Source organism: Petaurus breviceps, unplaced genomic scaffold (genome assembly GCF_028583685.1).
Source record: "Petaurus breviceps papuanus isolate PSGF00001 unplaced genomic scaffold, PetGlider_PUasm1.0 555, whole genome shotgun sequence".
Lineage (NCBI taxonomy): Eukaryota > Metazoa > Chordata > Mammalia > Diprotodontia > Petauridae > Petaurus > Petaurus breviceps.
In genome coordinates this window covers 375,362-385,598 of record NW_027186373.1, presented here as the reverse complement: position 1 = coordinate 385,598, position 10,237 = coordinate 375,362, and the positions used below count along the sequence as shown (strand labels likewise).

General features: G+C 53.0%; 1 protein-coding gene across 1 annotated transcript in view; it reads right to left on the bottom strand.

Annotated features, from left to right (window-relative positions):
- ZNF787 (zinc finger protein 787) overlaps positions 1 to 1,471 on the bottom strand; it is a 3,713-nt gene extending 2,242 nt beyond the window's left edge. The window contains exons 1-2 of the mRNA XM_069102756.1: positions 990 to 1,471; positions 233 to 327 (exon numbers count right to left, since the gene is read on the bottom strand). Coding sequence (XP_068958857.1) covers positions 233 to 311 — 79 coding nt within the window. The 5' untranslated portion in view covers positions 312 to 327; positions 990 to 1,471. The remainder of the gene's footprint in view (positions 1 to 232; positions 328 to 989) is intronic.
- Positions 1,472 to 10,237: the final 8,766 nt, after the last annotated feature.

Sequence of the window (10,237 nt, the reverse complement as noted above, 5' to 3'; positions counted from 1 at the left end):
GGAAATGGGGAAACGGAGCACCCCAGGAACGGGAAGGCGAGTCACTCCTCCTGGGGCCCTTTCTCTGCCCTGAGCAGGGGAGGAGGAGGGACGGGAGAGGAAGCAGGGGGGAGCGAGGAGGAGGAGGGGGGGAGGGGAAGGGAAAAGAGGAGAGGGGGGACAGCACCGTGCCCCCCCGCGCCGCCCGGGCCCCCTCGCCCCTCCCCCGCCCGCCCCTCCCCCAGCCCCTCACCCGGGTGCTCGCGGCTGGCCATCTGCTGCTCCGAGGAGTCCAGCGGCTCCGGGGACCAGTCTTCCTCCCGCAGCTCCATGCCTGGGGCCCAGATCCTGGGGGCGGGGACGGAAACCCAGGGACAGTGAGTGGGGGGAGGGTCCGGTCCCGAAAGGTGCCCAGGGGAAACTGAGGCCCCGCCCAGGCAGCGCCGCTCGGGAGGCCGCCCTGCCGGGGCGGGGGAGGAGGGGGATGGGCACGGGGTGACCTTGGGCCAGTCACTCCACTCCCCAGGACTCAGTTTCCCTCCTGAGCCTGATGGGGAGGGGGTGAGGCTGCGGCCCACCCAGTCCGGGCGGGGCCCGGAGGGGGGGAACTGAGGCTTGCCCCTCCCCCTCTCGGCCTCAACTTCCCCCTGGAGCCTCAGAAGCAGCTTCCGGTCTCGAGGCCAGGCCTGGCCAAAGGGGGGGGAGGGGGGCAGGGGCACGTGTCACTCCTGCCCCTCCCCCAACATCCGCAGGAGGCGAGAGCGCGCACCAGGAGGAGTCCGCTACCTGGGCGCGCGCCCCCGAGCGGGAACGTTACCCCCACCCCTCCCCCCTCCCTGGGAGCGCGCGGGCGCAGCCCCGAAATGTCCTTCCTTCTCCCGGCGCATGCGCGTCCCCGAAGCGTTTACACACTCCCCCCCTCCCTCCACCCCGGAGAAAGGGGCCCTCCCCAAGGAACGCGCATGCGCGTCCCCAGGCGCTCCCCTCCCCATACCCCCCCTCCCGCTCACCGGCGCGGTTCCTGTTCCTGTCCGTGTAGGTCGGGCTGGGGCTGGACTCCCGGGGCCGCCGCCGCTCCGTCTTCTTCCTCCTCCTCCTCCTCCTCCTCCTCCTCCTGGTCCTCGGGCTTCTTCCTTCTCCTCCTCCTCCTCCTCCTCTTCTTCCCTGACGGCAGCGGCGGCGGCGGCTCCTCGGGGCCCGGGGTCAGGGGGACGGCCGGACAGACCGGAAGTGACCTTGACGTCCCATCCGTTCCCTCCCCAGGCCCCGCCTCCCCCGGACGCAGGCTCGCGGCCTGCTCCAGGGCTACGGGACGGAGGCTGCCCGCTCCCCTGCGGGGCCTTGCCGGCGCGTCTGGACCTTGGGTCGTCCTGGGGGCTCCGCTTGCCAGTGCGCGGGCGGTGTCCGCACAGGCCCCGCCCGGCAGTCGTTTCCGGGCCGCTCTAGGACGCTGAGTCCTCCCGCCCGCGCGCTCAGTGATCGGGGGCGGGGTGGGGGCGGGACCGAGTCCGAGGGGGCGGGGCTCCCGTCTCTCCTTGCTCCTCGCCGGGCCCCGCCCCCTCAGCGAGCCGACCTTCCCCGCGGATACAAAGTATAAGCTGGGGGGCGGGGCCGGAGCCTAGCGGCTACTAAGTAGCTCCGGCCTGACGTCATCGCCTGGCTCAAGACGCGCTACCCTGGGAGCGCGCCGGAGCCCGCCAGGCCAATGGTCTGGAGGCAGGAGATGAGGCCCTCGCAGAATGGGAAGGTATCTGGATGCCCGGCCAAGGAACGAGCTTGTGTCTTCTCCTGACGCCCTTCCTGTGCTCTTAGGCAGTGGCATGCTAGCGCCGCGGGTAGCTCTGGCCTGGACTCCTCAGTTTGGCCGCTGGCCCGGGAAAGGAGGGGAGACAGTGGGAAGACCAGGGGTGTGCGTTACTTGCCGCCCCCGACCTCTAGGGACCTCGTGGGTAAAATGAGGGCCTCCGATTTTGTGAATACAGTGCCCCTTTCAGCTCCCAGTCCAAGGCCCTGTGACCTGAGATGGGGGCATTAATTCAAAGGTTATCCTGGTGAGGAGGAAAAGGGGATGAGAGTCACTACCGGGCAAGGAATGGCCTGGCCGGAGTGGGGGCTGAGGGGGGAAGACCTGGTCACTGTTTGGTTTGGGGAGGGTGAGGAAGACAGAACCTGAAGGATGACCCCAAGGTTCTCACGCTGGAGGGGGGGGGGGGGGGGAGGGGCTGAGACAGTACAGGGAAATGTGGAGGAGTGGGGGCTTGGAAGGAAGCTGGCCTGGAGCTATACCACAAGCAGTTGGTAATACAGGGTGTCCCAAAAAATTTAGTGCAGTTTCAAACCATTCTGAAATTTGGGGGGCAGACACCCTATAAAGGGCTGGAGCTGAGGAGGGAGACAACTGGGGGTCCTTCATATCAGTGTCCAACCAACTTGAGCCCTGGGAGTTGATGAGGAGCCCAGACCAGATGCCTACCTGTAGTGCCCAGGGAAGGTCAGGCAGTGGCTACAATGAACTTTCTGAGGCTTCCTATCTGGCCTCAGATACTTACTGGCAGGGTGCCTTTGGGCAAACTCTGTCTACCTTAGTTCTTTCATCTTTAACATGGGGATAATAATAGCACCAAGAGTGGTCTCCCAGAGTGGTTTGAAATGAATTGAGACAGTGAAAAGTGCTTAGGCTCTGTATAAACTCTCCTTGTTAGGATTGTCAGTGGTGACTGAGGCTGGCCAGAGCCAAGGGAGGCCCAGGCCATAGAAAGCAGAGGAGGACAGAGGGCCTTCCAGGAGAGGCTGGGTGACAGTGGCTGACTCTTCCAAGAAGAAGAAGAGGAAAAGCTGCCCCTGGAGTGAGCAGTAAAGAGGACCCTGGCCACAGTGGCTTCATACAGAGCTCAGGCTCCCTGGGGTGCCATTCAACTCACTTTCCGTTTTTTTTCTTTTTTTTTGCTTTTTGGAGGGCAATTGGGGTTGAGTGACTTGCTCAAGGTCATATGGCTAGTTCTCGGTGCTCTGTTCATTGTGCCACCTAGCCACCCTAAACTCACTGTTTCTTCACACAGGCTTTTGTCAATAGCTGTCGTTTTCCAATGAAATCAAAGGTCCAGTTCTTATTCCTCTCCCCTTCCATTCCAGAAATATCCCTTCTACTTTTCCCTCCCAGAAAAAGGGGGGGAAACAGTTCTGAAACTAGCCAAGCCTGGCATTGTATGCAGGGTTCCATCCCCATGGTTGACCATCTCAGGAGAAAAGGGGGAGAGAAGAGTTCTCTGGGTCATCCACTTGGGGCCCTGCTCCCCTCACTTGCCATCAGGGCACCTCCAGGCTTGGTGGCTTCTCTCTAGTCTTCCTGCTCTGTGTTTCTGAGGGCACAGGACCCTTCCATTACATTCAGGTGTCAGTGGGCACCTGCCTTGTTTCTGCTGCTGGCCTCCACCCAAAGGACTATCACACAGATTTTGCATACAGTTGTTAGATACCCAGTGTGCCTAAGACCTGGGTCTATGCAGTGAAAGGGACAGAGACCAAGTCAAGTGGAAGCATTCTCCTGGGGGAGGGGATGGAGTCCAGATTGGAGGTCAGTCACTGTCTCTAAACTGCCACAAGCTTCTTGTAGAACTGCAGTGCTCAGGAACCTTTCTGAAGTATTCAAGGAAAAGGCCCTGAGGAGGAGGAGCCCCAGCCCCTGGGTTGGGCACCAAGGTGGGCAGAGAGAGAGAGAGAGAAGAGATGTGCTCCCTGGACCAGACCCTGAAGGGAGACAGGCCACATGTTGTTCACTCAGCTGATGATTCAAGGAAGGAAATCTAAACCTGTACTTTATGCTAAGGGGGCAGGAAGGAGACTGGCAGGGACTACAGTGGGGTGTGACACAATAGAGAGGAAGAGGCTACAGGCCTAGGGACACAGGCAGGAAACTGGAGGCCTGTGCTGGTGGGCAACGAGGGGAGAGTACCCAGAGCAGAGCCCTTTTGAGAGAGATGGGCCCTGAAGGGGAGCAGACGCCCTCCTCCGCTCAGCCTGGTCAAGGATGCCCACATGGTCTTTCCTTTGAAGGGCTCCCACTGACCACTTCTTAGACCTCATCCTTCTGGAGCCCTCTGCAGCTCATGCTTAGGCTGAGCCCCTCTCACCACCGTCCTGTCCTGGAATAGCCTAGCTAATCCTGCCTGAGGCCCTCGGCTCTCTCCTCCCCAGCTGATACAGCAATGGCTGACTGACCACATCACTGGAGAGTTAGAGGTGCCTTGAGCTCAGTCTTAAGTCTGAGCCCGCTCACCCCAGATGCTGGGATGATAGAGGGCAGAAAGCATTCCTGTCCTTCACATTGTCTTGATGTAGCTTCACAATAATGATCACTTTGTAAAAGCTAAATAGGAATTGTTTAAATGGGATTAGAGCACTAATCCCAGACAGTTCTAAACATACCTGGAATAGGGGCTCACACTTATAATATTTGACAGGAGACAACCCCTCTGACTTACTCCTAGACCCTTGAGGGGACAATACAGCAGCCTGGCCCTAAGACTGTAAGCCCAAAGCATGCTTGAAACACTGCTAAGCATGGTAAACAAACCCCAAAGCAAAGACAGGTGCTGGCCATCTAACAGGGAAACAACCCACAAAATTAGGGGGTGGCCAGGGAGGATCACTTTGGTCCAGAAAATCACATGGATGGTTAGTGGGGTATTGACACAACCCATCCAGAAACAATGGCCAAAGTGATTTGACCATGTTTCAAGCTACCAGAACTGAAGAGACTTTCCAGAAAAAAATTCCAGGAGAGTCTGTCACTAGTCTGGAGAAGAGGATCCCAGAGCCTAAGGTTATTCATCTTGGGAGGCAGATAGTGGGGGAGGAGGAAAATCATGGGAAGGCTGCTTCGGAGAAAGGAGGCTGTCTCCTATGTGTGAAGTCTCCTTCTCACATGGGCCTCCTAGAGCCCCTAGCTTCTTCCAGTGGCCTGTGGCAGTGACTCCTAAATTGTCTTTCCCATAGGTGAGCTGCCTTCATCTCGAACAGCTGTGGCTGTGGCTGTGGTGTCTCCCAGTCCCTGAGGGGCTCTCAGCACAGGGCCAAGCCTCCTCTGGCCAGCCAACTGCTCTTCCTCCTCAGCCTCCTGTGCTTGCATAGCTTGTCTCCCACCTACTGTCTCAAATTCCTATTTTCTATAGAAATAGAATTTAGAAAATAGGAAACTGTCATGAGTCCTAAGTCCCCTCTTCTCTTGCCTACATTTCAAAGCCCCTTGCTGTCATTGCCAGCCCCTCCCCTCCCTTCCTCTCCAGGCTGCCCTCCTGACTCTCCCCAGTCCTCCCCTGGACTGCTTTCCCCACCGGAAGTAACCTCTAGCCCTGGAGCCTCTCCCTCTGATTGGCCCCATCTTCCCAGAAGCTCCATTTTAAAGAGTTCCCCTAGGCCAGCCATGTCTTCATTCCTCTCCAGGCTACCCTGCTCATGCTCCCTGATCTTCTCTGCCATGCTAAATACCTTCACCCGTCCAGCCTTCTTTCTTTGGAAAGGAAACTTTGTTGAGAGCAGGATGTATCTGTCTATGGGCAACTAGGTAGCACAGTGGATCGAGTGCAGGGCCTGGAGTCAGGAAGACTCGGCAAATCCTGCCTCAGACAAGCTATGTGACTGGACAATTCACTTCACCCTGTTTGCCTCAGTTTCCTCCTCTGTTAAATGAGCTGGAGAAGGCAACGGCAAAACTCTCCAGTATCTTTGCCAAGAAAACCCCAAATGGGGTCAGGGAGATTCCAAGGTCTGAAACCAGTGAACGATGACTACAAAGTATCTTCCTGCTTGTAACTGTATTCCCAGGGCTTAGCACAGTGCAAGGCATTTCATAAAGTCTCGATGCAGGCTTCTTGGCTTCTTTCCTTGGTCCTTTCTCCAGGCTCCAATGAAGAAAAGACCTATTTCTTAACCAGCAGCCAACACTTCAATGAGCACCCTCCATCCCCAGACCTTCCATGTCCTCTAACAGACACCTCTCTCCTCTTCAGCTTCTCCATTGTCTCTTCCCCACTACTTTCAAACAGGCCTGTCTCCTGCATCCTTAAAAATCCCTCTTCTGACCTTACATAATACAAGCTAATAAATGCATAGTGATTGTTTGACTCAAGTTACCATTCTCTCCAGCCCTTTAATCTAGTAGATTAATTGGATCTGGGCTCCCTGTTTCCTCTAAGAAGGATCAAACTTGAATTCTCTTTAGCTCAGAAAGCTATTCCCAGCTGGATTCCTGCCTGCCCCTCCAGTCTCATTTCTCTTCTTGCCTTACATTACAGTCCTTCCATCCTGGCACACTTTTATCATCTCACATTCAACATCTCTCATTTTGGGGGCCGTAACCCCATGCCCGGTATAGCCCCTCTCTGCCTCTCAGGATTCTTTGTTTCCTTGAAAGCTACCCTCAATCCCCACCTTCCACAAGATGCCATTTCTTAGCCCCAGGAGCTAGGCCCTGGTCCTCCCCCCCCCCCCCAATTTGTATTTATTTCCTATGGAACATACCTGTACATGTTGTCTCTACCAAAATAATATAAGCTTCTTCAGGGTAGAGACAATATCAGTATTATCTTGGGAATTCCCTGAGCCCAGCACAAGGCATGGAAAGAGTGGTAAGCCGTGGGTGCTCTCATTAGTTGATTGATTGCCCCAATCCCACCTCCCCCAAACTTCTTTATTTCTGGTTAGCAAACTCAAGGCCATCCTCAACTCTTGTTTATTCAAGGTACACAATCAATGGTCATGTTGCCTTAAAAAAAACAACACATTTTTATTGATCTTTTGTTTTCACATCAACCCAGATTTACCCCCTGTAATACTCCCCCTTCCAGGGAGCAATCCTATAAAAGAAAGGATTTTTTTTTCATTAAAAGAAACAAAAAAGAGGGTGAACAGAATAAAAAACAATAAAACCTATCAACATACTGAAAAAAAGTCTATTTTTATATGCAATATCCTGCATAAAGGCCTCTCACTTCTGTGGAAAAAAATAACAGAATAAAAAACAATAAAACCTATCAACATACTGAAAAAAAGTCTATTTTTATATGCAATATCCTGCATAAAGGCCTCTCACTTCTGTGGAAAAAAAGGAGGACTCTTCTTATATCTTCCATTCTTCACAATTACAGGTCAAGGACACCACCATCTTCTGGGTTCTTCAAGCTCCCAACCTAAGAATCAACTGGACAACTCATTCCCTCTGTAGCAGCAAGCACCCCAAGCGCGTCCTCAGGGTTTGCTGCCCATACAGGTTCTTGGATCTGCTTTGTTAAAGGAAAGCAACTCAAAATGGGTTAACAAGCTTACTTTAATCAGTCAGACATATATCGTTTACCTTGTTCAGGGGAAAAAGGTCAGCACCCCAAACTTCAAAATATACAGACAGAATTATCAAGACATTAACAGATCAAGTAGACAGCTTTCCAAACTGTCCAACCATTACATCCATACCCAGTCAACATCTGGGTTTTTCAAAGCCGGGGGACTCTCAACAACGGCTTCCCAGAATTCAGATCAAATCACAGAACACTTCTCAAAGTGAGTCCCAAAACAAAGCTACACATCAGGGCTTATATAGCCTTCTCCTGGCTCAGAGAATGTAACAACCTTATTGACCTACTGGCCAATCAAGAAGTATCTCCTGAAAAACAAGCCTCCCTCCCCAGGCTTCAGGTGCACTTTAGCCTAGGGGCAGGGAAGATCTTCCAAATTTGCATTCCCATTACACCCTCTTACCCCCAGATGCAATATGGTGCCAAGGCCTAACATTTCACCTCTGCAACCTCTCTTGTCGATTTCACCTCTGCAACTTTTCTTGTCAATGTCACCTCTATAGGATCTCTTGTCAATTTCACCTCTGCACCATCTCTTGTCATTTTGCCTCAGCAACATTTCACCAATGCTCCCCTTTTCCCTCCAACATTGCCCCCACTCTAGTGCAGGCCCTCAATCCCCTTAAGCTTGGTCTATTGCAATAGCTTCTGGGGGGCTGGCCTGTCTCAAAACCTCTCCCCTCTTCAATCCATCCTCCACTCAGCTGTTAAAGTGAGAATGCCTGTGTGCTTTCTCTTTCATCCCACTCAGTCTTTAGGAATCTATCTCTCCCTCTCCTGCCCATTCTATCTCTCCTCTCTCTCTCCCTCCCTCTTCCTTTTCTTTTTCTGTAACCCCCCTTTGTCTCTCATTTCCATCTTTCCCTTGTGTCTCATATAATATCTCTTTTAAGAAATATTTGTTCATTAACTCTTCCGATCAAAGTAACGATCTAAGACAGTTCCAAAAGACTCATGATGGAAAATGCTATCCACATCCAGAGAAAGAACTATGGAGTTTGAATGCAGATCGAAACATACTATTTTCTATTTTTTTTTTTTGCTGTTGCTTTTTGGTTTTCCTTTCTCAGGGGTTCCCCCTTTTGTTCTCATTCTTCTTTCACAAAATGACGAATGTGGAAATGTTTAATATGATTGCACATATATAGCCTACATCAGATTACACACCATCTTGGGGAGAGGGGAGTAGAAGGAGGGGGGAAATTTGGAACTCAAAATCTTATAAAAGCAAATGTTGATTACTAAAAATAAATCAATAAATTACTTTAAAAAAAACATTTGTTCAAAGGTGAATTGAATGGAAGTTGAGAGGGAGTTGGATGCCCTGCTGGGCACTGACAGCATTCAAGGAAGGAGCCCCAGGACTGTGCTGGGCCTCCATGGCAGAGAAAGGAAGGAGGGGATGTGGAGAAGTAGAAGCCCTGAACTGAGTCCTGGGGGTGGGGGGGTGGTACTAGGAGCCTGGAGGTCGGTGCCAAGGAAGGACAGACAATGGCTGGGCTCTGGGGAAGCCTGAATCAGGCTTCCTAAGGCTAACTGTCACCACCCCACCCAAGAAGATGCCAAAGCTCCCTTTTGCCTCTGGAACCAAGTACAAATGTCTTGATGTAGCTTTTAAAGATCTTCACAGTCTGGTTCTGTTGCACTGCAGGGTACAATTACTTTCCCTCATGCCTTCTTCCAGCCAGATGGGCTTCATTCAGAAGACAGCTAGGCCATGCAGAGCCCTGGGAGGGAAGCGCTATTATTATCACCTCTTACAGATGGGGACACTGAGGAGTGGTCAAGTAACAGGCCCAAGGTCACAGGTGAGTATCAGAGGTAAGGTTCGAACTCAGGTCTTCCTGTTTCTAGGTCCTGTGTCACTTCGCTGCCAAATTCACCACCACCCACCTCTCACCTGAGGTTCCCATAAGTTGGGCACGTCCCATTGGCCACATCCTCTCAGCAGAAGGCTAAACCAGGCTGAGGGCAACTCACAGGCCTCAAAAGGGTCAGTGAGTCAGGGGAGGCGTCTCCCCCCAGCATGTGAAGATGCACCCCTGCAGCATGGGCAGATAACAATCTGCTCCAATGGCCACCATGGGCCACTGAAGCAGGCAACGTCCAGTGCTCAGGGCTTGGTCAGACATGGAGGATGCCAAGGTCATCCCCTGCATCCCAGGCCATGGCCAGTCATCCTGACTTTTGTGATGACTCTGGAGGAGACAGTGAGGCTGAGGATTTTGTGCAGCTTTGCCTCATTTCAAATCAGTTCAGTGCAGTTCAAGATGACAATGGCAGAGCACAGGAGGAAGGCTCCATTTGCAAGCTAGGAAAGGCCTTCTTTAAGCCAAGAAAGAAAGGCAAAGAGAAGGCCTGGGAAGGTGTTTCCATCAAGATGGATGGAGACCAAGAATCTGCAAGAGAGTTCCATGGAACCTCCCCTCTCCTAAATCCCTGACAATGTTCACTGCCTCTTGAAAACCTTCAGTGATGGGTAGTTTTGCTCCCAACAAAGGAGTCCCATTTAGCCAATGGGCAGCTCTAACTCTGGAAAAGTGTTTCCTTCCATTGGGATGAGAGGAAAAGGGAGTTCTTTTAGCTCTGGGGCTGCTAAAGAGGTGGGAACAGATGGAGCCCAGAAGATAGGGGAGGGTTTGGCCACAGGGCACAGAAGACTAGTTCTCACCCTGAACCTCAAGGAAGGATGAGGGGTAGGCAGTCACTGCCCAATGTTAAATGGAAGGTCCCTAGCTAGTCTCACTCCTCTCTCACTTCATGGTTATCTGTGAAAAACAAGGGGCATCCACTGCTCCTCCTACCTACCCATCCCTCCAGAGCCCCCGTCTTCCATGACTGATCCTTAGCCTAGCCAGGGTCAGGTCTCAGTGTAGCCACTGCCACCTGCCTGCCATCCTTCTGGCACC